General features: G+C 64.5%; 1 protein-coding gene across 1 annotated transcript in view; it reads right to left on the bottom strand.

Moving 5' to 3' along the window:
• The window catches only part of KCNQ1 (potassium voltage-gated channel subfamily Q member 1), a 191,879-nt gene that overhangs the window by 133,580 nt on the left and 33,079 nt on the right, over positions 1 to 25,220 (bottom strand). Inside the window, exons 3-10 of the mRNA XM_040970953.1 lie at positions 11,994 to 12,120; positions 11,562 to 11,640; positions 11,025 to 11,121; positions 10,368 to 10,508; positions 4,322 to 4,432; positions 2,708 to 2,803; positions 2,090 to 2,212; positions 1,056 to 1,197 (exon numbers count right to left, since the gene is read on the bottom strand). Of these exons, the coding sequence (XP_040826887.1) occupies positions 1,056 to 1,197; positions 2,090 to 2,212; positions 2,708 to 2,803; positions 4,322 to 4,432; positions 10,368 to 10,508; positions 11,025 to 11,121; positions 11,562 to 11,640; positions 11,994 to 12,120 (916 nt within the window). The remainder of the gene's footprint in view (positions 1 to 1,055; positions 1,198 to 2,089; positions 2,213 to 2,707; positions 2,804 to 4,321; positions 4,433 to 10,367; positions 10,509 to 11,024; positions 11,122 to 11,561; positions 11,641 to 11,993; positions 12,121 to 25,220) is intronic.

The raw sequence follows: 25,220 nt of genomic DNA, 5'->3' as shown, positions 1-25,220 counted from the left end.
GTGGTGGCGAGTGTGTCCCAAGGAAAGGCAGGCTTGCAGCCAGGCAGCTCAAAGGCCAGCAGGGGTCACCTCACCACAGACCCAGGGGAAGACCCTGGGCAGCTGTGCTCACGTCACCACTCCTCCTTCCTTGGGCCTCACAGGGGGCATGGCCACTTGGCACTGGGTGTCAAGAGGGGCACAGAGGGCCCATCAGGATGAGTACTGGGTGGAAAGTCCAGGTATGAGTAAGGACAGGGCATTTGCAGGACATGGGCAAAGAGGAGGTGGCTGTGCACCTGGTGGAGGCTTCCGGAAGGTCACCTGGAGGGCAGGGGCAGTCCCTGGCCGCCTGCCCAAGGATAGCCCATTCATGAGCCACTTTTTGGCCACAGAAGACATGGGAGAGGTCTCAGTGCCTTGCCAGTGGGGAGGGGGCAGAGCAAGCGCTGGGCACACCCTTGGGGGCAGCGGCCCCTCTTTAGCTCCACTGTGGCCATGTGAGCCAGGTGCCACGGCCAGCAGGGCTTCTGAAGGGGTCTGGGGCACACCCTCGGCCTTTTCTGGAGCCAGCCCCAGGATCCAGCCTCTGGTCTGACCCTCTGACACGACCTGCAGGAGTGGCCTGCCTGCGCCTGGCAGGCACAGGACATGAGCTGTGACGGTGTGGCCCTGCTTCCAGCAGGGGTCCCTGGACAGCATGGCTGCTGAAGTGTGGGCTGTCCTCCACTGCCAGCACCACCCCCAGACGCAGACAGGGGGAATCTCCAGGTGCCAGGCACCAAGGCACAGCCATAAACCAGGGGCACAGTGGGAGTGTGTCTTGTCTGGCCTCTGAGAAGAGGTGGCACAAAGTGAGCACCGGAACTGAGCCACGTGCCCTGGGCCAACACTGCAGACTTTGGAGTCTCCCAGGCAGGGGACAAGGCCCTGATGTCACCCCAACTCAGACAGGAGGCCACTAGGGCCCATGAGCCTCAGGGCCGAGACCCGTCAGCTCACTCAGGCTCCCTGGAAGGCTGTGGCTGTGCGCTGGGAGATACCCCGGCCCAGTCAGTGCCCCCCAGACCTCTCACCAGAGCTGTCGTAGCTGTCGGTGGAGAAGTGGTCAGGTCTGCGCTCCTCGGGGGGCTCACACGTGATGTGGGGGACCGGCATCGTCCTCTCGCCAGGACTCACCCCATTATCCTTGTCCAACTTGAACTTCTTCTTCTTGACCTAGAAACCCCAGCAAGCAGGGACACACACTCAGCCCAGCAGTGGGGATAGCCGTGTCCCATGCGCAGCTACCTGCACCGAGCTCCCGGCTGGCCCAAGGCCAGCTCTTAGCAAACACAGACCCCAGGGGGCCGCAGGTGGTGCGCCAGGAGCTGGGTGCCTGCCAGGCCAGGGGCCACCTGGCCTGAGCTGTCAGCGCCCAGCTTGGTCTGGCTTCACCTTGTCTTGGCCATTGTGAGATGGGCGATGAAGGGGCTGGACACTTCCCTCGGGCCCTTCCTGGACCTGCGGGCAGCAGGCTGGCAGCTCAGGCCATCTCTCCAGGCCTTCCTTGGGCCCTGGGCATAGCAGGCAGTGTGTCAGTGCTGCTCCCACTGTGTTGGGGCCTGCGGGGACTCCACAAAGGAGCTGAAGCCCAGCACCACCACCACAGGCAGGTAGCAGTGAGGACAGCGCACAGCAGAGGATCAGAAGCCGGGGCTAGGTTGGGAGAGGCTGCAGTGGCAGCAGATCTAGGGAAAGGCCAGGGTGCACCCAGCACTTCACTTGTCCTCCCCATTGCAGCCGCTGAGGCCCGCTGGGCACCTGGCAGCTGTCCCATTCCGTGCTCTACAGCCCTGAGCTGAGCCTGTGGCAGCTCCCATCAGCTGCCCAGCCCAGCACCGCAGCTTCTCCAGGGCCACCCCATCCACGACCCAGCAGATGCCCACTCCTACCTAAACAGAGCCTGCCATGACCAGTAGCACCACATAACCACACACCTGGGCACACCAGGATGGCAGGGGATGAGTGCACACAGCCCTGGCCCCTGGAATGTCACTGGCACCCGAGTGAACTCTGCCACGGCCTCAGCCCTGTTCGCTTGCCCTCCCAGGGATTCAGGAGTGGTTACCATGACGGACTTCTTGGGCTTGGGGCTGGGAGAGAGCAGAGTGTGGCCCCGGGAAGACTTCCTCACGTAGATCTTCCAGGTGGCCGAGTCGGGGTTCTCAGTGGCATAGCACCTCCACGCCGTCTTCAACCAGACAGAGGGTGGGCGGTTACCAGGGAACCCTTGCCAGCCCCCTCCAGCCCAGCTCCCAGACTCTTGGTCATGACAGGGCTGGGAACGCTGCAGGGTGACCTCATGGCTCCCATGGCCCCCAGCTCTCACCCGAGGCCCTCCCCGGGTACAGGGCTGGGGACTCTGCAGCGTGACCTCAGTTGGGTCTGACTGGGCCTATGTGGGGTCAGCGGCAGAGACCCCAGGGACAGCACCACCCACCTGGCTGTGAGCCTGGGATGTGAGGGAAGGGGGCCGTGTCTGGCTACTGCTCAGCAGACAGCACCAAGCCTGAGAACTGGGCTGCCTGGAGGCTCAACTATATGGCTTTTGGGGAAGCCCGGGCATCTCAGGGCCACCTGTAGATGTGACCGTGGCTGTGGCTCCCACCCACTAGCAGGGCCGGGGCAGCCTGGTGGCAGGGTGGACGGGAGCTGACCCAACCAGCTGGTGGGCAGCGGGCATCACCTGGATGAGCGAGGCGGCTGCTGGGATCTGCCGGTTGAAGTGCTTCTGCCTCTGCTTCTGCTGGACCTTGAGGGCAAACCCGGAGCCAAGGATGCCCTGGAGAGAGTACACAAGACTGCGTCCGCATGGGCTACTGGCCTGGGCCTCAGCAGGGCACCACATCCCCACGGGCCACCAGCAGGGCCACAGCAGGGTGCAACGCCCCCACAGGCCACCAGCAGGGCCACAGCAGGGTGCAACGCCCCCACAGGCCACCAGCAGGGCCACAGCAGGGTGCAACGCCCCCACAGGCCACCAGCAGGGCCACAGCAGGGTGCAACGCCCCCACAGGCCACCAGCAGGGCCTCAGCAGGGTGCAACGCCCCCACAGGCCACCAGCAGGGCCTCAGCAGGGCACCACATCCCCACAGGCCACCAGCAGGGCCACAGCAGGGTGCAACGTCCCCACAGGTCACCAGCAGGGCCACAGCAGGGCACCACATCCCCACAGGCCACCAGCAGGGCCACAGCAGGGCACCACATCCCCACAGGCCACCAGCAGGGCACAGCAGGGCACCACATCCCCACAGGCCACCAGCAGGGCCACAGCAGGGCACCACATCCCCACAGGCCACCAGCAGGGCCACAGCAGGGCACCACATCCCCACAGGCCACCAGCAGGGCCACAGCAGGGTGCAACGCCCCCACAGGCCACCAGCAGAGCCACAGCAGGGTGCCACATCCCCACAGGTCACCAGCAGGGCCACAGCAGGGCACCACATCCCCACAGGCCACCAGCAGGGCCACAGCAGGGCACCACATCCCCACAGGCCACCAGCAGGGCCACAGCAGGGTGCAACGTCCCCACAGGCCACCAGCAGGGCCACAGCAGGGTGCAGTGTCCCCACAGGTCACCAGCAGGGCCACAGCAGGGTGCAACGTCCCCACAGGCCACCAGCCAGGGCCACAGCAGGGTGCAGTGTCCCCACGGGCCACCAGCAGGACCACAGCAGGGTGCAACGTCCCCACAGGCCACCAGCCAGGGCCACCTCCCCATGGACCAGCGGTCAGAGCCACAGCAGGGTGCAACATCTCCACGGGCCACTAGCCAGGGTCACAGCAGGGCGCAACATCCCCACAGGCCACCAGCCAGGGTCACGTCCCCACAGGCCACCGGTCATGCTGCCCCCAGGGGCGCGCCACGCAGGGCAGGTGCCAAGAGCCAATAAGGCAGCACACAGTCTCTGAAATGCTGCAAGATTCCTTGTACACGTGAGCATGTGACTCTGGCAAACACACATAGTGAGCAGGAAACGCCCATCTCACAGGCCATGTTTCCATTCTGGACCCGGCACAAAGCGCTCCCAGGTTGTTCCGGGATCACTGTGCCCCCGATGATGGCAGCTGCTTTGAGGGGCTTCCCATCTTGGGACCCATAACAGTCCTGCACCCCATGCCATGCGCCTCCTGCCTGCTTGTCCAGAGCCTGGGATTGGCAGTGGCGCCCAGGTCCATGTAGGCCCTTCTGGAATGTGGGTGATCTTGCATGTGCTCTTGTGGAGGGACCCGCTGCTGGGCCCAGCCACCAGTCGGGGTGGTGAGAGGGGACACAGCCCCCGCTCCCCTGTCACCTACCGCTGGCAGTGCGAAGAAGGAGATTGCAAAGACGGAGAAGCAGGAGGCGATGGTCTTGCCAACCCACGTCTGGGGCACCTTGTCCCCGTAGCCAATGGTGGTGACGGTGACCTGTGACAGAGAGGGGCGTGGTCAGGTCCTTCCAACAGTGCTCCAGCCACACTCGTGCCAGCCACTCCAGCAGCGGACCCCGAAAACCGGGACGGCCACAATAGCTGTGCTTCCACCATAGGCAAGACACAGCCCTCGGGCAGGCTGGAGCAGCTTGTTACCCAGGCACCAGGGCACACGGTCTGTAAGCCAGGCCTCCGGCTCCTGGGGAGCCACGGCCACCGGCGTCGTTGCGGGCCAGCCCCCGGGAGACCGAGTCCGCAGAGAACGGCCGAGATGACGCGCCACTTCCTCCGCCACCCAGCGATCCAGATGTTTTGCTTTCCCTCTGCTTGGCAGGGACAAGCTGCAGCTCCAGCCTTCTCAGCAGGGGAGCCTTCTGTCCGGGACATCACGGGGACCCGAGAGCGCGGGGCCACCCCCGCACCAGCTGGGCCCAAGCTCGACATCCTGCCCACCCGGGCAGTGCCAGGCGGGCCACCTTGGGGGCTCTCCAGGCACCCCCGGACACAGGCGTCCCGGGCTAGGGCCACCCTGGCTGGAGCCTGCCTCTCTCTCCTGGCCACCCTGCCATGGGCACGCCACCCTGGGGAGCCATCAGACAGCTACCTCAGGCGGGCCCAGGCAGGCCTAGCCGGCGGTCCAGGCACACTGGGGGACTGGTGTTTTTGGGACCTGGCCACATGGAACCTTTCCCTGCGGTGTCACTGTTCCCAAGCTACCTGTCCCCACCCCCCAACACACACACACGTAGTGGAAGCCGCCTATCACCAGGCCCTCCAGGGCGCTGCCTGGCTGCGTGGGGTGCACACTCACACATCTTAGGCAGACAGAGAACTGCACACCTGCACTTCCTGAGTCACACGGCGGCCTCACACACTAAGGTGGCACATGCACAAACACTGGAACGCCCTTGTCTCCACATGAGCCGCACGCTCCCAGGGGCCACAGGCAAGGCAGATGGCAGGATGCATGCCCCTATTGGCGTCTATGGGGCACTGCCCCCACCCAAGGCCTGGCATGCTAAGAGCGGCCAGAGCAAAGACAGCAGCCCACACACCGTGCCCGAAACCTCTCCCGAGCCTGCTGGGGAGGACACCAAGAGATGCCTGCCGGGGTCCTGGGGGTTCCTGAGATCCCTGGCGGTGGAGGCAGCATGGGGTTGGTCCCCTAATATGGAGAGCTCCCCTGCTCCCCTGCATTCTATGCCATGCAAAGTCTAGGGAGGTGTGGGGGCAGCCCCGTGCCTGAACCGCATCTTGCCAGTTCATGGTAATAGACTTTCTCTGCCCATCAGTGCCATGCTCGTATTTTGGAAAATACTGTAATTTTTAATCAAACTACTTTCCACATCAATATATTGGGTCTACTATTATTTTAACAAATACAGAAGCTTTTAAAATAGTAATAGACCTTGACAGAAAGCAGGGCTGACGCCCCACACTGAGCCCTGGCAGCGGCAAGGACGGTCACTGCGGCCTGACAGCCTGGCCTCCCTCAGAGCCAGGGCCAGGCCTGACACAGGTGTGGGGGCGTGCCGAGTTCCCTGGGCCGGGGGTAGTGCTTGGGGGCCCCCACTAACCCCTAGCTCAGACAACGTGCACTGGTATGTTAGCTAACATCATAGAGACAGGGAGAGAGAGGGAGAGAGGGAGGGAGGGAGGAGGGAGGGAGAGAGCTATCTTCCATCTGCTGGTTCACATTTCCCACGTGCCTGTCAAGCTGGGTCAGGCTGGGTCAGGGCAGGAGCCAGAACCCCCACCCAGGCTGCTCAGGAACATCAGGTTACTCAGAAAACGTACACATTGCTCACATTACTTTGTTTTTACATCTTCTGAGATGATGCCCTCCCTTCCCCCTCCCCCTCCCCTGACTGGGAAGGCAAAAAGTGGTGAAAGGAGGGACAGTGGGCTACAGTGGGCTTCAGTGGGCTACAGTGGGCTTCAGTGGGCTACAGTGAGCTTCAGCGGGCTGCAGTGGGCTTCAGCGGGCTACAGAGGGCTTCAGTGGGCTACAGAGGGCTTCAGCGGGCTACAGTGAGCTACAGCGGGCTTCAGTGGGCTACAGTGAGCTACAGTGGGCTACAGTGGGCTTCAGTGAACTACAGCGGGCTTCAGTGGGCTACAGAGGGCTTCAGCGGGCTACAGTGGGCTACAGTGAGCTTCAGCGGGCTACAGTGGGCTTCAGCGGGCTTCAGTGGGCTACAGAGGGCTTCAGCGGGCTACAGTGGGCTACAGTGAGCTTCAGCGGGCTACAGTGGGCTTCAGCAGGCTTCACCAGGCTACAGTGGGCATCAGCAGGCTACAGTGGGCTTCACCAGGCTTTACCAGGCTTCAGCAGGCTGGCGAGGGGCTGCTCCCCACACAGGCCAGGGCGCCCTCCTGGGGTGCAGCCCCTCCGAGGCTGTGGCCCCCGGCCCACAGGGCTGTCTCCCTCCCTGGATCCACAGACTCCAGCAGCTCAGGAGTGGTCCTTTCCTGGAGCAGCGCTGCCTGCCCCGTGTGGGGGCACTGGGGTTCACGCTGGTGCTGGTCCCCTCACAATAGCCAGGCTGAGCTCCACGGGAGGCCAGGGCTGCTCCAGAGCCCCAGCTCCAGCCGTGCCTGGAGACCCAGGCTGCCGTGTCTCCCCACCTCAACCCCGAGATGTCAGGGACCGTGCCCAGGGCCACACAGCTGGCAGGCGCTGTGGATGGATGTGTTGTACCCTCATCCAGTCCCCCAAGCTCCCGATGCCCACTTCCTGCTTTCCCAGCTTCCTGTCTCCCCAGCCAGGGGTCCTCCGGGTGGTGCCGACCCGAGGGTCCCACCCGGTGGAACCCTCATGCCTCCTGCGGGGCCGGCAGCCTGGGCCTCCCCAGCTTCCTGGAGGCCCTGCGTGGGGGCTGCAGCTCCAAGGGGCTCAAGGGAGGCTGCGGCAGCACCGCCTCCCTGTGAGACAGGGCCTTCCTGGACCCGCCAGGTGAGGAATGAGGAGTGTCAGATTCCAGGGCTTGGGAGACCAGCTCCTCCACCCTCCGTTCTAAATTTAGGTGTGGAGGGGTAAACGGCCCGGCAGCCTCCGGCCGAGACCCCCAGGCGCCCCACAGAGCAGCCCGTGTTTGCCTGCCCTCACACTAACACAAACAAATGCATTTTGTTCTAAGAGTGAGGGAAGAAAGCCTCGGGTCCTCCCCCACCGTCTGGGCAGCCGGGCCGGGCGCCACACTCGGGGGACCCAAGCTGGGGGCCGGCGGAGGGAAGCCCAGGCCCTGAGCCGGCGTGCCCGCTGGCCAGCTGGGGAAACTGAGCCTTGCCAGAGTGAGGCTTCCTCGGAATGCCCTGCCCCGCCCTGGGCAACACAGGCTGAGTGCCGCCCGCTGGCCCCTGGAGAGCTGCTTGCTGCAGCCTTGTCTACACCCCAGACAGAGACGGTTCCTCCGCTGCAGGTCCACCTTCTGCCGTCGGCTTGGGAACACGGGCAGGATGGCCTAAGTGCTGGGGCCCTTGTGCCCAGCGCCCTGGCTCCTTGCTTCAGGCTAGCCCAGCCCTGGCCGCCGTAGCCAATTGGAGTGAAAGTCAATAGGACATTCTTTCTCTGAGTTTCGGATACATAAATAAATCTTTGAGTGACACAGGGAAAGAAAGGAGTCCTTTGGAGAGGTGACCATGAGTCGGCAGCGAGGACTGCCCAAGACACCCAGACAGCTCCCAGCACAATGCCTGGTGGCCTGTAAGGGCACAGATGGGCGCAGGCCCAGACGAGATGGCGCGGCCAGCAGCCAAGGAACCTCCTGGACCACCAGGAGCCCAAGGGGATCAGGCCAGACCCGCCCCGAGCCTCCCCGGCTGACGCCCCACAAGCAGCCCGGCTGCCATGAATGAAGGCCCTGTGAGCCCCCGGCTGTGCGGGCCTCGGTCTGGGCAGACACAGGAAATGGGCCCACCCGCCTGCCTGCAGCCCGGGGCTGTCACCTGCTTCGCCTGCACCCGACACTGGCAGCTGGCCAGGCAGGGCAGGGGCCACACACCCCCTCGCCTGGGCAGCCCCGAAGCGGGGACACCCCCGGGGGGCCCCGGCATGGCACTCCCATGCCCCTCCCCTTGCCCCAAGGTTCTCAGGGCCGTGGAGAAGGCCCAACCAAGCGGCTGTGAGAAGCTGAGGTGCTCCAGGCCCCCTGACCACTCGGTAGCCCCCCACCCCACAAACCAGGACAGGCCAGGGGGCACGGTCAGAGGCAGGCTGACCCCAGCCCTGGCTGGGCCGACCCATCTTGCTTTTTCTCCGGTCCCATTTGTCCAAGAAGCTCCAGGAACACAGCCCACACCTCACTCTGCAGGCAGCTCCCGGGGTAGCCTCCCTAGTCATAGGAGCCATTGCTCCTGAGCACCCCCCTCAGTCGAGGGGGCCCCAGGGCAGCTGGGGCAGAGACCTCTGGGAACAATGGCCGAGCGGGGGTGCACAGTGACCAAGGCCCAGGCTGCCGCTGATGGCAGGGGCCAGGGCACCGGTGCCAAGCCGGGCACAAAGGGGCCGTGTTCCCGGCCAGCGGACGGATGTTTGCACAGGTGTGGTGAGGGGAGTGCCGTTCTGCCGCGGGCTCGGGGCCTGGGGGCCGGGAGCAGTCTGCTGCCCGCAGCTCCAGCGGGCCGTGCCAGGGCTGGCCCCACCTCTCAGCACGCTGCAAGCAGTCACCCACGCGCTTCCTGCCGCCGCCTCGTGGCCACTCAGGCTCACCTGGCCCCCAAGGCAGTCTTTGGGCGCTGGGCACAGGCTGCCCGCACCCCACCACACACACACACACACAGGCCCTTCTATGTCCTTGGGGTCCCCCTCATGCCCAGACTGGCTTAGACCTGCTGCCCTGGGGCCTTCAGGGACCCGGGCCTCCAGGCAGGCGGCCAGAGGCCTTGCACAGGCCCTGCCCTCACTCGGGCTGTGTCAGCATGTCCCCGCCTCCCCTGAGCCGGCAGGCACGGCGGAAGCTTCCAGAAAACACGCTGACTCAGCCAACATCAAAGCCCTGCTGCGTGCCTGGCCTCGTGGGGGGACCCAGGAGTGACGGGGGCACGGGGCAGCTCCCCGCCCCCTCCCAGGAGCTCGGACAGCACTCACCATGGCAGGGTGGGAGTCTGACACAGCTGACCACGGCGTGCCATCCCTTCAAGTCCCAGAGTCCTCCCTCCCTCCCCCTGCCCTCTCGGCTCCCTCGGGGCCTGCTAGGTGGCTGTCCATGGCACGGTGGGCCTCTCTGGTCCCTGCTGCCTCCTGGGCTTGTCCACAACCCTTGGGGGACTCCAGCAGCATACTGCTCCCCAGGTCAGCTCACCCAGCTGGCCCCCAAATGGACACCCTTCAGCCACTGAGACCCAAGGGGATTCCAGGGCTGCCCACTCCTGCCTGCCCACAGCCTAGAGGCCAGGTAACCTGGTGGGGGCCACTCTCCAGTTCCACTGACCCCAGGGTGGGCCTCCCAAACACCCCATGTCCCCACAGGAGTGTGGAGGCACCTTCTCCCCCCACTCGCGGCACATCCAGGCCCTTGGCTCACACGGGGCCTGCAGCTAGCAGGTCTGGAGCCGAGTCCCCCACCACACAGCGGATCCCGCTGCCCTAGGGGTGACTCCCAAGCTCGAGGCATAAGGGCCATGAACCCAGAGCAAGCGATGACCCCAGAGCAGTCCGGCACTGCACAGGGGTCCTGCGCGCTCAGCCTCCATGGGATCCACACGTTTTGAGTTTCAGACAAGGAGTCCCATGAGTGAGGCTTGAAATCTTGAGCGCAAAGCCCCAACTTGTCCCCTGGGCCTCTGCCCTGGCCCACACAGCTCCCCCCACCAAGGCCCCCTGCCCATGGCCCCTGCCTCCACAAGCCCCCTCTGTACGGCTTCCGGGCCCAAAGCCGCACCCACCCACGATCCCATCCACACAGGCCCCGCCCAGGAAGGCGACTTACCACCCCCCACCACAGTGCGTCTGCGTAGCTGCCGAACTCCACCTGGCCGGAGTCGTTGACCGCGTCCTTCTCTGCCAGGTACACGAAGTAGGAGGAGAAGATGAGACCCAGGAAGCCGATGTACAGAGTCGTGATCAGCTCCTGCTGGGGCAGTGCCAGCAATGAGCCCAGGTCCGCGGCCAGCGACCAGCCAGGGGCGTCTGCAGAAACATCTCCCGCCACCCCTAGCCGGCCAATTCCAGAATGATCTGCACCAACCCCAGTGAGATTTGCATGCCGAGATCAGGCCCCACAGGACCATGCCTCTGAGCCTATGCGGGCTCCCTTGGGCACACGGCTCTCTCCCTTTTTGTGGCACAGAACCCAGGGCTGCCGAGACCCCCAAGGATGAGAAAAGGGAACCCTTGCTCTCATGTTGTCCAGGGTAGATACAACCCAAGCCCGCTGTGGCTCAACCCTGGGGACCTCCACGGAGGCTGTCTGCTTTTTCCTGGGCCCAGCAGAGCCTGTCCCCAGCTCACAAACATGGGCAGGCTGTGGGCATGCCGGAGCTGGGGGTTCGTCCTGGGATCACAGGCCCTGTCAACGCACCTGCCCCCTCCCCCGAGCTGGTGTGCTGGGCAGGGTCCTGGGCCCACTTTCACCTGGACCACCCACCTGGCGGTGGATGAAGACCACAGAGCCCAGCAGCCTCCAGGTGCCTCCCTGTCGGTCCACATGCAGCATTCGCAGGATCTGAAGGAAACGGATGCCCCTGGGGAGGGGACGCGGCAGGGCTGGGGGGGGCAGCAACATCTCGTGTCCGCGTGCCACCAGCACCCAAGCCTGAGTGGGGGGTCACTGCTCCCCACCGCCACACCTCAGCCCACACACTGCCCAAGTACCACTAGCTGTACGTGCCCACTCCTTGGGTCCCAAACTACTTTCTTGGAGAGACTCAGAGCCACCCAGTTTACAGGTAAGCAGGCCCATGCACCCAACGCCCAGGTTACCACCCACATCCCAAGAGCCAGAGGTTCCAGTACGTGGCCTTGTGGGCCTGTGGCTCAGTTCCCCCGGGGCAGTGGGCACCAACCAAGATGAGCACATACAAGGGTGTGTGGGTGTGGGGCCACCATGGTAGATGTGGGCGGCAGGGAGCTCAGCTGTGGGTCCACCCTCCTTGCCCATGGCCAGGCAGGGACTCAGGCCTACCTGATGGCTGAGGTGGCAAACACCTGTCCTTTGGAGCCCACACACAGCACCACCATGGAGGCCACGACTACAATGAGATCTGCAGACACATAGGAAGCCAGCTGTCAGGACCCCCATGGGTCCTGAGTGTGGGCTCACTGGTCAGGAGGGGTGGAGCTGATGAGAGGGGACAGGACACCGAGCAGGCCAGGAAGTCAGGTGGCATGGGCACTGGTCAGGACCAGGGCCACCTAGATCCTGCCAGTTCATAGGCACCTGGGGAGTGAGACAGATCTCAGGCCTGGACCCTGGTAACTGGGCTGTCCAGGACCACCAGCAGGCTCCCACCACTGGGCTCCCTGCTTGTACAGACAGGCAGCATAGTGGGGTGTCTCAGTCCTTGAGGTGGGGAAGGGGCTCCAGCTGGGTTGTCTATGGGCAGACGTGACTCACCGATGATGGAGATGGGCTTGCGGGCGAAACGCAGCCGCCCCCAGATGCCCACGTACTTGCTGCGGCAGCCCGCCGACCAGAGCCGAACCACATACTCAGTCCCGAAGAACACGACCAGGATGATCTCCTGTGGGACGGGGCCACACCGGTGGCTGAAGGGGCCCATGGGCCACATCCACCACCAGCAAACACCCCACAGGGTGGCTTCCCTTCCTGCCAGGGCCCCTCGTCCACCCCGGGGTGGGGCAGCTCTGGGCAGTACATCCCAGCCAGAAGCAGGGCTTGGGCATCAGGCTGTGACGGACACACCCACTCGGCACGTGTAGCCAGGGACCCTCAGTCCCTGCAGAACCCTGCACACCAGGGATGCTGCCCAATTGCCTGGTGTAGGTCAGAGTTAGAGGCTGACCCTACATGGCACTCAGCCTGACCACTCTCCACAGGTCCCCATGCCGCCGGCACAAGATAGGGGTCAAAAGTACACCCGCAGACACGGGAGAGGCTGGCCACCTCCCACCGCAGGGAGGGAGGGCACCCCTGCTGTCAGCCCCCATAGGAAGGGCTGGCAGCTGTCATGGGATTGGGTTGTGGGGTGATCTGCAGACAGTGGGGGCTCTGGGTGAAGCCCCTGACCATGGGGCACAGAAACCCTGAATGACGACAGCCTGGCTGGGCACGCAGTCATGTCAGAGTACTAAGGGGCCACTCAGAGAAAGCATGAGGACCCTGGAGGGAGGGCTTGCTTCCCTGCAGAGCCTGGGCCCTGCCCTCCTTCCAAGAAAGAGCAGGGAGATGGCAAGGATGCCAGCTCGGCACCGGGTGGTGGCCATGAGCACGTGGGACCCGCACACAAGGCCGGAAGCTCTGGGCCCCCCATGCCCTGCTCGCCCCTGCTTGGGTAGATGTGGTCCCACAGTGGGGACCTGGCTATGGTCTCCCACGTGGCCAATGCTCTCAGTGTCTGCCACTTGAAACCTGCACGTGTGGACGCCCCGTGGCGCCTCCCTTGTGCACCTACACAGCAGCAGGTAGGCAGTCAGGGGAAGGGCCAGCCCCAGCCCGTCAGCACACGCTTGCTTCAACCCGCCTGGGACTGGCTCCAGGGGTCAATGTGTCCACAGAGACCCCAGCAGAGAAGCAGGTGGTGGACACAGTGCCATCTCCTGGGCTGGCACCCAAGGGAGGGTGCTGGCTGGGGAGTACCCCCGAGGGGAAGCAGAGCAGTGTGCCCACCTGGCAAGAAAAGGGTGGGCCTAGAGGACATGCCAGTCATGACGGGTCCGATCCTGTGCCTGCACTGCTGGAGGGGAGGTCCTGACAGGTGGTAGAGTGGGTTCCAGGGCTGGGTGTTCGGGGGGCAACAAGGTCAGGTGAGAAGGCTCTGGGAGGGACAGACTCTGCCCAAAAACATGGCACCTAGTGGTGACCAATGCTGCAGTGGTGACCAGGGCGTCGGGGGTGACCAGGTTGTCAGGGGTGATCAGGGTGCTGGGAGTGACCAGGGTACCAGGGACGATCAGGGCTCCGGGGGTGACCGGGGTGCCAGGGGTGACCAGGGCTCATGCAGTGACCACTGAGAACAGTGGTGACCGGGGTGCCAGGGGTGACCAGGCTGCCAGGGGTGACCGGGGTACCAGGGGTGACCAGGGTACCAGGGGTGACCGGGGTGCCAGGGGTGACCAGGGCTCCAGGGGTGACCGGGGTGCCAGGGGTGACCGGGGTACCAGGGGTGACCGGGGTGCCAGCAGTGACCAGGGCTCACGCAGTGACCACTGAGAACAACAATGACCAGGGTGCTGGGTTTTATCGCAACTTTGTGAGAAAGCAGAGTGCACGGTGGGAGTACTGGTCACGGGAGAGGCAGTGGGTGAGGTGGGCTTCCTCTCAGGGAGATGAGAAGTTCTGGAACCACACAGAGGGCGTGGCTGTGTGACCAACCCTACCGGACAGCCTGCTGTAACACCACTGAGACCATGGCCACTTTTCCGCCCGTGTCCTGGCCACCAGGGCATCCTGCAGCCGAGCTGCACCCTCAACAGGGCCTAGGCTGTGGTGAGGGGCACAGCTCCGGCAGATCTGGCTTGGCTGACAGGGGAGTCAGGGGGGCGAGGGCCCTGAAAAGCAGGTTCACGTCCATGCAGACGCAGCATGGCCATCCCGGAGGTGTTCTGTACCCGACAGCCAGGCCCCTCTCTGCCCACCTGTGGGAGGTCAGTGGGGTGGGCGTGGGCAGGGCCCCTAGTGACTCATAGGGAGCACATGGGGCCCCGGATCACAGCTAGGGCCGTCCACCCAAAGCTGCGCCCGAGGCAGAGGCCACGTGCAGTGGCGCTCGGCTGAGGGCACCCCAGGGCTGCACCACAGTCAGCGCTCACTGGAGGCTGGTCACGCCTGCCAGCTGGACTGCCGTGGCACCCTTCTCAGCTGGTAAAACCGGGCCTCAGTGTATCCTGAGCACCATTCAGGAGCACGCATAGAGAAGCCCATAGCAAGTGGACCTGGAAGCCATGCCAACTCAAGTGGGCCACACCTGGCCCTTGCCCCTGCAGGGGCATGCGGGGTTGCCATCTGTGAACCTCAGACCATGCACGTCTCCCTGCCTCCTGTGAAAAATCAGTCGTAAAGGCGCTTGAAGAGAAGCCCCAGGGTTAGGGGACTGCGGTCAGGAGAGAACGCTCCATTGGCCCACGCACCCCGAGTCCGGATGCAGGCCAAGGAGCCCCCTCCACTGCCACCCCAAGGTCCCTCCTCCACCCATGAGGACAGCACACTTAGGGGGATGGGGGTTGAGGAGTCCAGGGGTCAGGTCTTGCCCTGCTCCCCAGACCGGGAAACTGGGGGGCTTCTCCTTGGAGAACAGTGGTCCCCACCACCAGAGCAGGCTTCATGGCCAACTGCTCCGACTCCACGTGGCCCCGAGAAGCCCCCGAGAGTGCCAGGCCGGCAGCCCCAGGAGGGTCAGCTGGCCGGAGGCGAGACGCAGGCATGCAGGCGGTTCAAAGCACCCTTTGTTCCCGTACTGCGTCGGCCAGCTGCGCCGAGTGCGGCCGGGCCCCCGGGTGACATGTGCTGGGCACAGCTGGAACTCTTGAGCCCCACCCCCAGCCTGACGCCTGCATGGCCTGCTCAGGTCCAGGCCACGCATGAAAGGGGCCTGCAGAGGTCCCACTGGGGAGTGACCCTGCCATGGCCTCTCCCCTGTCTGGCACCCTCTGAGCCACAGCCATCATAGCTAACCCAGGGCTCCCCATCTGCCCTGATCCTGGAGCTGGGCACAGGGCACGGAGCCAGCTCTAGGGCATCCCTGGGCGGCCCCACACACTGCCGCAGCCCAGAGCCGGGGATGGGGAGGTGCCCTCTGAGGGCAGGCCTGGAGGACCTGGACAGCTAAGGGCGTGAACACCCAAGGACAGCGACCCACGGGAGCTGCTTTGCCCTCTCACACCTCGGTTTCCCGACCCCCCACAGGGACTCAGCGTCTGGGGACACAGGGCAGAGCTAGGAGCACCCCGGGACCCGCCAGGAGCTGGCAACAGCACAGAAGGCCAGAAGGGTGCTGGGTGTGCCCTAGTGAGCAGCGGCCCCACCACCCAAAGCACACAAGAGTCTGGGAGGTGACACCCAGCACCCTGAGACTCCCTGGGGCCGGCCCACCCCGGCCTTGCAGTCCCTGCCTTTCCTTCAGGGTTCAGGAGACAACAAGGGCAGCCCTCACAGGATCCCCCACCCCTCTCCTGTTACACAGGGGCCCTGGGCATGGGCCAGCACCCAGCCATGGCTGTTCAAGTCCAGTTGGGTGGCAGCCGCTCTCCCCTCCTGCCCTGGTCACCTGTCTGGTGGGTGCTGTGCTTAAGGCGGAGAGACCCAGGAAGCCCCCAGGATTTAGCCCTGCCCCATGGGGACACCATGAAGGCCACAGGCCCCAGGAGCTGTAAAACTGCAAGAAAGGCAGGATCCCACCACAGGAAGTGGCCTCAGAGTCCACCGGAGGCCTCCTTGGGGAGCGCGCCCCAGCCGCGGGCAGTCAGCTGCTCGGCACCCCCTGTGTGCTGTGCAATGCTGGTTTGGGGGCCTCTGCAGAGTCCCTTCCCCCACCCCGGCCCCACCTGCCAGCTGTCCATAGGAGAGGCCTCAAGGCTTGCACGGTCGCCATGGGGATGGCAATGCCACCTACCAGGCAACCAGGCACCGCAAGTGGGTGACAGCTGCCGTCTGGTCCCCCCTTCCTGCACACGACAGGTGGCACAAGGCCCAGTGTCTGCTGCGTGCTGCCTGGTCAGGCTCTCCCAAGACAAGCACAGGGCCTTGTCCAGCAACAGCCACCCCGGGGGGCTGTCTCCAGGGGTGACTATCCCTCAGCCTGGCAGAGCCACACGCAGGCTCTCGGCTCCACTGCCCTGGACAGGGCCCGTCCAGGGGGCCTTGGGTTCCTGTGGTAGACCCGCTCCATGGGGACACTCAGAGCTGCCCACGGGGACACTCAGAGCTGCCCCCGGGGACAGCAGGAGCACAAGGCCGCACACTGCAGCTCCACCCCAGGCCTCCTGCCCTGCCTCCTCCCTCCCCTGCAGCTCTGGGGGCAACCCGAAACCCCAGTGCCAGCCCGTGGGTGTGCCAGCGGCTTGGGGTCAGGCTGGACTGAGACCTGTGTATGTAGGCAGGGAGCCCTAGGCACCCTGAGCCCCCACGTCCTGGGGCCTGCTCTCCTTGGACCCTTCTGCAGACTGCTGCCTGCAGGCCTCAGCCGTGGAAGCAAGCCACCACCCACCATGAAGAGGAGAGCGGGTGCTGGCCACGCCTTGCGAGGGCCAATTAGAGGTCCACACCTCCCAGGGGGTTAACAGACACTTCCTACCCTGGGAGCCGTGCTCCGGCAATGCATCCCCCAAAATACCTGAGGCAAGCCACACAGGTGCACTGACAGAGTGGACGGGTGGGGTACCGTGGGCTGGCACACTTTCACACACATTGCAGTACCATCACCCAGCCAGGGACGGCGCCTGAGTGTCCACCGTGGCCACAGAGGTTAAGCCCAGATGGACCTATGGGTCTGCAGAGTGCCTCTTCCTGTCCTGCACAGCTGGGGTGCAGCTTGCCCTGGCCATGCTGTTGCTTCCTTCCAGCAGCACCCCCAAGAGGCTGCCACCTCTGTCATGCAAGCCAGCAAGCCCTTGGCCCAGGCAGTGAGGCTTCCGTGTCCTGAGGCAGGTCAGGGTCTATGACTCATTGGCCACAGGAAACGCGGCCCCCACAAGACCCCCAGCTGGAGCTGCCTTTAAAGGCTGGTCCTGCTGTCTGTCCATCCTCTGCCGGCTGGCCTGGACTCCCGGGCCCCAGCACAAGCCCTGCTGCAGGCCATGGCAGAAAGCAGCTGTCCACTGAGCTGTGCCCAGCCGCCGGGGCAATGAGCTCCCCTGCCTTCAGGTTGGCCTGGTTCCCCGGCTCTGCCCTCTTACCCAGGAAGGGGCGTCCTGAAACCCCACAACTGTGTAGCCCATGTTTCTGTGCAAGTTGCTAACAGTTTCTGCTAAGTGAAAGTCTCAGGTTCATGGGAGCCACCGTGCACGCCAGAGCTCTGCACCCCAAGACCAGCTGCTCTCCAGCCCGCTCTTTGTGGCTGTCTCAGGGACACTCCACTTTCCGTGGCTGTCTTGGGGATGACCAGCTTTCCGTGGCTGTCTCGGGGACACTCCACTTTCCGTGGCTGTCTCAGATACTCCACTTTCCGTGGCTGTCTCACAAATACTCCACTTTCCGTGGCTGTCTCGAGGACATTTCCGTTTCTGTGGCTGTCTCGGGGACACTCCAGTTTCCGTGGCTGTCTTGGGGACACTCCACTTTCCGTGGCTGTCTCAGATGCTCCACTTTCCGTGGCTGTCTCAGATACTCCACTTTCCGTGGCTGTCTCACAGATACTCCACTTTCCGTGGCTGTCTCGAGGACATTCCACTTTCCGTGGCTGTCTCGAGGACATTTCAGTTTCCGTGGCTGTCTTGGGGGTGACCAGCTCTCCGTGCCTGTCCCAGGGGCACTCTGCTCTCCATGGTCATCTCTGGGCTGCCCTTTTTCCAGCCTGCTGGGTACTGCCAGGCTAACTCTCGTGTCTGCTGGTCTCCCCCACACCTGCAGGCCCCTGGGTTCTTCTGTCAGCTGCAGGCCGTGGTCAGCTTGCTGCACTGAATGCTACTGAACAACATGGCCAAGAGGTAGGGTACGCCTGGCTAGCTCTCCATGCCACAGAGGGGCTCAGCCACTCACCCTGAGAGCAAAATGGCACAGCTGCCCTTTGGGTGTGAATCCATTCCCCTCAAACAATAGCACCAATATATTACCTATTGCTGTTTAAACAGATGCGCTTGGAAGGTGAGCCCCAAAGACGAAGTGGGAGATGGGCCAGCGTGACAAACAGCAGCGCCAGCCACCTACCACAATGCCGGCGCTGCAGCTTCCTCCCAGCCAAGCTCTGCTTCTCTCACTCCTTCAAGTCCTAGCAGAATCTGCCAGGCCCGCAGGGAAGCCCCACCATGGCTCCCCGGCTCTCCTCATTCCTCCTGCCTCGCGCCTTGCAACCAGGCACACCAAGCTTTGCCCACACAGCCAGAGCCGTCAGAGGCAGTGTGCTGGCCGGTGCATGTGCCCTGTGCCGGGAAAACTTTATAAATACAAACAGGATTTTAAGTCTCCTTCTTGGCAGGCAGAAGGTGCCACTGGTTGAGCCTGACGATTGGAGTCCCCACCTCCGGGACCTGGGAGCGGGCGGGGTTTGAATGCACGCTTGTGGGACGTGTGAGCAGCTAAGAGAAGGGTGTGATGGGGCCTTAGGGGAAAGAGGGCGTGCAGCAGAGCCGAGCGCAGGACGGCGCTGAAGGGTGAGAACAGCCAACCACGGGGGCTTCCCCAAAGTCTTTGGGCAGCTAGCAGTCCTCCCGACTCTGGGAACTCTTGGCCAGGCTAGCAGGCTGGATGAGGGTCCCTGGAGACTCCCAGGACTTGGTCCTCGCACTGCCCCTATCCTGGAGGGGTCTCTGCAGGCCAGCTTCCCTGCCCCACCTGCTGCCCTCCAAACCTGGGGCTCCACAGGCGGCCTCAGAGAGCGGCCAGCGGACAGAAGGCGCAAGTGACTTTGTAGGCGTGTTTGGAAAACACACCCCCAGCATAGGACTGTCAACCATCACCCATGGGCAGCTTTGCAAGCCTTTAAAGCAAATCCTCCTGTCCTTCCTCCAGCCTCCAGGCCAGCGAACCCCTCTGACGGGAGTGGCTGCTCTGGGGCAGCTTGCTCGCTCCCTGGGACCCCATGGACATGGCGCTCCATGACTGAATCCACGGAGACAGCGAGCCAGCCCTGCCTGGCACACGCTAGTCCTGCTGGCCAGCATAGGTGCTGTGTCCCAAGCACCAGGGAGGGAGGCCTTGGTAGCCTGACAGCACCTCTACACACCATGTGGGGGCAGGATGGGGTGGCCACTGTCCTCCCCTTCCATCTCCTGAGCATCCTGCCCATGTGGGTTGCTCACCTCTGTAGGCGAACCCTAAAGAATCACCAAAAAGTACTCAGAGGTAACCAGCAAGTACACGTGGCAAAGCCCAATGGGGGCTGTGTCCATCTGCAGGCCCTACTGAGAAGCGAGGCAGAGAGGAGGCTGAGGTGGCTGCAGCCTGTGAACTGGACAGAGGTCACACACAGGGCAGAGGGAGGACCATGGACAGGCCAGAGGGAGGACCGTGGACAGGCCAGAGGGAGGACAGTGGGCGGAGCAGAGAGAGGACCATAGACAGAGCAGAGGGAGGACAGTGGACAGGCCAGAGGTAGGACTGTGGATGGTAGAGCCGAGACACCCATGGGCAAAGCCAACATGTTGCTTTTTGGGCACACAGGCAAGGCCAAACTCCTGGCATAGTGAGTGAGACCAGAGGTGCCAGGGCCTGTCAGGGCTTAGCATAAAGTAACAATAAGAGCCTGTGGAAAGCCAGAGCAGCTTGCCCACAGCCCCCTGAGCATCCTTGTTCGGGCCGGGGGCTGCCCAGGCTCATGGGTGACCACAGCCTGAGTTCACCTCGGACTGGACCTTCCATGTCTCTGGAAGCAGATGAGAAGAATGGGCACAAGACAGGTGCCAACAGGGACTGCACAAGCTCTGGGCAGAATCTTAGAAACCAAGCACCACTAAGTGCTGGAGGGTGTCGTGCCCACTGGGTACCTGCAGCAACGCGAGAGGTCACAGCTGGCGAAGGCCTCCCTGTCCTGGGAGGCCAAGGCACCGTGCAGCTGGGGCCGCAGGGCCAGCACTCGGAGACTGGAGGCGGGGGGCTGGAGAGGAGCTTCAAGCTGTCACGGTGATATCCCCAAGCCCCAGCTTAACTAACCCGGGCAGGGGGACGCCAAAGAGCAGGATGCTGGATGCTCCCCGGAGGAGGCCATGAGGCCAGGAGCACGAGCTGAGTCAGAGGTCTGGGTGACGGATAAAACCAAACTACCATCAGAGACAACCTTCATTCGAGGCCGATTCCCCCACCTGCACCCACCACCCCACGGCAGGGCCACGCCACTACTACCCTGGAAAGCCGGGGCTGTGGCTGGGGCCCACAGGGGCCCAACAGAAAGAAGGGGCTGTGACCAGGTGCTCAGGCCTTGCATCTCGGGCCCCATGTGCTGCCCGGCCCAGTGCCCTCGCCAGCCTCTGTTCTCCCTTCTGACTGGTCCTCACCCAGAGGCTGCCCCCTGTCCTGTTGAGTGGAGCTGCCATGCCTGCCTGTGCCTGACCCCAGCCCTCTGACCCCAGCCCTCTGACCTCAGCCCTCTGACCCCAGCCCTCTGACCCCAGCCCTCTGACCCCTTCACAGGTTGGGTGCTGGGGGATGTCCAACCATCCATACAGAGTCGCTGGGCTGGGGATTTGGGAAGTGCTGGACCCTTGCCGACTGTTGGCATGTGGGCTTCCCACACCCCTACCCCTGCTATGACAGCAGGGACACGGACCCCCTGTCTCCCCGAGACCACATGAGTTCACCCAGCAGGTGTACCTGGTGCTGGCCAACCAAGGGCAGACCCCTGACTGGGTGGCATTGGGTGGCTCTTTACACAGACGCTGGAGCCAGGATGTGCAGGGAGCAGCAGCACACCCGGGTTGGCACCCCGTCTTGGGTCTGTTCCTCCCTGCCCCCTGCTCCCAGCAGCCACTGCCAGGCTCAGGCAGAGGTGGCGTTAGGCCCCCCTGCCGTTCCCCAGAGGCGCTGCGCTGGGCAGGCCCCCCCACCTGGGCTGGCGGTGCAGGAGGTGCACAGCCACCCGCGGCCCCTCACGTCCGCTGCCCCAGGCGTCCGGTGGAGCACACAGACAGCACTTGTTCCCCTCCCAGGTGCGGGGGGGGAAGCCGGGGAGCGGTTACGGGAAGCCGGGGACTGCTCTGGCAGGGTCCCCCCTCCCGCAGGGCTCCTCACGGGAGGAGCCAGAGGCCCCGCAGACAGGCAGGGGTCTGAGGAGAGGGGCCAGCCAAGGAGGGGCCCCATGCCCACCCCAGGCTCAGGGTGGCCGGACTGTCACTCTGTGGGGGACCAGGGCCACGTGCTAACATGGACCCACAATCTTCCCCAACACCCTCTTGCCAGGGGCAGCAGGGTAGAAGTTGGGGACATCCCTGTGCCAGCCAGGAGTCTCTAAGTGGGAATCCAACCACAGGGGCTCATTGGGGCTGGAGTGGGCAAGGATCAGGGTCCCCCAGCTCCAGACGGGCAGTGGCACCCACTGCAGACAGCCCAGCCTGCACGGAGTCACGGCCTCATAGCACCATGGCAGGACTGGGGAACAGCAACCCCTGGGCTGGCTTAGAACTTGGAGGTCACCCTGGGGCCCAGGTGGGGCTGCAGGGAAATGGCTGCTGCCTTGGTAACGGGCACACACACACCAGCCACCTGCTTCCCCTGTCGCCTCAGGGCCCGTCTGCGGGAGCAGGTGACTGCGCTAGCTGCCCCTGGGTCAGAGCTGAGCCGCATGTAGGTCCCGGCCTCAGTTCCCCGTCGTGCTGTCATGGCCGTTCCTCAACTCAGTCTCTGCCAGTCCCAGGAGCCCCCGCCCCTCCATAACCATGTCTTCCTCCTTGGCTGCTCCTCTAGATACTCTGGTAGAATCTTCTGGAACCCCTGGGCTACTGTGGAACCTTCTGGAACCTGCTCCACAGCCTGCACTAACGCCATGCAAGGACAGAGCACAGGGCCTCAGCAGCCAGTGTCTCAATCCCACGGAAAACCATGAACTCCACCTACCGTGCAGACACCCACCCCCAGGTGTCCTAGACCCAGCAGGTCCTAGACCCAGAACCGAACCGGGAACTGCTGTGATGGAAACAGTAAGAAAGTGCCCAAAAGGAGAGGAAAAGGAGCGAAACAGTGACGTGGCAAAGCACAAAGGAGGTGCGGGACAGGACCCCGCGCGGCAGAGCCCCAAGCAGGCAGAGGACCTGGGCTGACCGGCTGTGCCGAGGCTCCTGGGGACCCCGCGCGGCAGAGCCCCAAGCAGGCAGAGGACCTGGGGCTGACCGGCTGTGCCCAGGCTCCTGGGTACCCCACGCGGCAGAGCCCCAAGCAGGCAGAGGACCTGGGCTGACCGGCTGTGCCGAGGCTCCTGGGGACCCCGCGCGGCAGAGCCCCAAGCAGGCAGAGGACCTGGGGCTGACCGACTGTGCCGAGGCTCCTGGGGACCCCGCGCGGCAGAGCCCCAAGCAGGCAGAGGACCTGGGGCTGACCGACTGTGCCGAGGCTCCTGGGTACCCCACGCGGCAGAGCCCCAAGCAGGCAGAGGACCTGGGCTGACCGACTGTGCCGAGGCTCCTGGGGACCCCGCGCGGCAGAGCCCCAAGCAGGCAGAGGACCTGGGCTGACCGACTGTGCCCAGGCTCCTGGGTACCCCGCGCGGCAGAGCCCCAAGCAGGCAGAGGACCTGGGGCTGACCGGCTGTGCCCAGGCTCCTGGGTACCCCACGCGGCAGAGCCCCAAGCAGGCAGAGGACCTGGGCTGACTGACTGTGCCCGGCTCCTGGGGACCCTGTCCTAGCTAGGTGGCAGTGTGCCTGGCTGTGGATGCACCCACCCCAAATGTGGGGTCCCAGCAGGCTGAGCGCACATGCACTTGTGAGCTACACAGACCCTACACCCACGCGTGACACACATATGTGCCTGTCCACATTCATCCCAGGGTCCACGCTTCAGCCTGCAGGATCACAGCCAAGGGAGCGGGCAGCACCCCGAGCCCAAGCCTGCAAACCCAGCATGTCCCAGGGGAAGCCAGGCTGGAGGCCTTCTCACACGGCCAGGGGCCAGAGGCATGCCCCCAGTGGCCGCAGCCCCCCAGGGCCTGGCAGCCAGACTCCACCTCTCCTGACCGGCCCTCAGCCCTCGGGCTGGCCTGGCGGGAGGGTGGGGGCTGGGGAGACCTGGGTACCGCCCCTGCCTCCCCTCCCCACCTGCACAGCTGTGGCAGGGCTCTCCTCGATGGCTGCCAGCCGGGGCCTCTGGGAAGGCTGGGGAGGTGGGGAGGGAGGCTGGGGAGGTGGGAAGGGAGGCTGGGGAGCCCTGGCACCTGCGCAGCCCCCTCCCCGGGCCCCCGCCATGGAGCAGGACAGCTGGTGGCCCCCACAGGCGCGCCCCACAGCCGCAGGCCCCGTTCCCCCTCAGCCCCTGGGGCGCCCCTCTGGAGTGCGGGTGCCAGGCCCAGCCCACGATGTTATGTCAGCTGTCACCCCTGCTTCAAGCGAGGCCCTCCAGCTGGCAGGGGTCAGATGTGAGAACAAGGACCTGACAAAACCCAGCCCCCGCTGTCCCGTCTCGGAGCCCTCGCCCGATGTGGCGCTCGCGGGAAAGGCATAAAGATGGCACCTGTCCCCCACCAGTGTACTCCAACCCCACTCAACTCGCAGACGTCGCGAGCTGACTTTTGTCCTGGGCCTCGGGGAGGGCCCTGGGAGGCCGCCCCTCACGCACCATGGAGAACAAAGGCCTCGTGGGGACCCCTCTCCCTGCAGCTCACTGTCCCTCGAGTCCCCTCGAGCACCCTGTCACCTCCTACAGAGGCCTGGCTGCCGTGCCAAATCATGCCTGAGGCCGCTGCCATCTCTTACCAACCTGCAGCAGAAATCACCTCAACTCTTGAGAGTGGGAGGTGGGGAGGAGGGGCTGGGGCGTGAGTGGGAGGGCGCGAGACCACCCAGGCACCTGGCACTGTCAGGGAGAGGCCCAGAGGCACACACTGCACACATGTGCATCCTGAACACACGTGTGCACACCACACGCCAGGTGCCTAGAGCCAGCTCCTGCACTGCCACCAGGTGGGAGGGCTCAGGAGGGGTGTGGGCCCAGGCCTGGCTTCACTGCGTGAGCCCCAAGGGTACCCACAGCATGGGACCAGGCAGGGCACACAGCCCTCCTCACCCCAGGAAGGCTGGGGACAGCTGGCGTGCCCCGGCTGCCTGGCCGCTCCGTGGACGCAGGCTGGAGGGCTTCCTGGGCCTCCTGAGGACCTGGGCAGGCATGTGCCAGGGAAGCAGGGCTCCTGACAAGAGCAAGGGGGAACAGGGACCCCCGCCCCAGCAGTCTCCCCCAGGGCAAACCCTGCTCAGAGGACCCACCCAGGCTAGGATCAAGTTACAGGATTTTCTGGAAGGTTCCAGAACTCTCTAGCTCCTGGCCCAGGCCCCTTAGCCTGCCAGGGTCTTAACAGACAACACTCCTGGCGGTGACAGACGACCAGCAGCCTGCCGGCAACCTCACAGAGGCAGGCTTTGTTACAGCACAGGCCTCACCCCGTGGCCCCATGGGCTATGGAACGTTCCGGTAACAGCGCACCTGTCCCATGTGCACGGCTGTGGTACGCAGGCCCGTGCGTGGGAATGACAGCTGGTCCCCGGCCCACAGCTGCCTCCAGGCAGGCTGGCGGCCAACTGGGGCCTGCGAGCGGCGGTCCAGGGATGGGGGAGCTGGCGGGGTGGCAGCCGAGCCCCACGTTCCTGGGCCAGGGCTGGGGAGCGAGACTGGCAAGGAAGAGGAGGCAGACCCCACAGGCCAGCACCCCGCTTCAGTCAGGCACGAGTGGGAGGCCCGGAGGCGCCATCAGGGTGACGTCCCCTCCTTCGGGGGAGGGAGGACATGCTGCAGAACGCGGAGCCGTGCACGGGGACGTGCGGGCATGCGAGGGGCTCCGAGCGGAGGACGGCAGGCTGGGCATGCTCCCTGCCAG

This window comes from Ochotona curzoniae, unplaced genomic scaffold, assembly GCF_017591425.1.
Source record: "Ochotona curzoniae isolate NIBS_2020 unplaced genomic scaffold, NIBS_Ocur_1.0 scaffold_4937, whole genome shotgun sequence".
Classification (NCBI taxonomy): domain Eukaryota; kingdom Metazoa; phylum Chordata; class Mammalia; order Lagomorpha; family Ochotonidae; genus Ochotona; species Ochotona curzoniae.
Note: the sequence above shows the minus strand (reverse complement) of the source record. Positions and strands in the feature narration are given on the sequence as shown.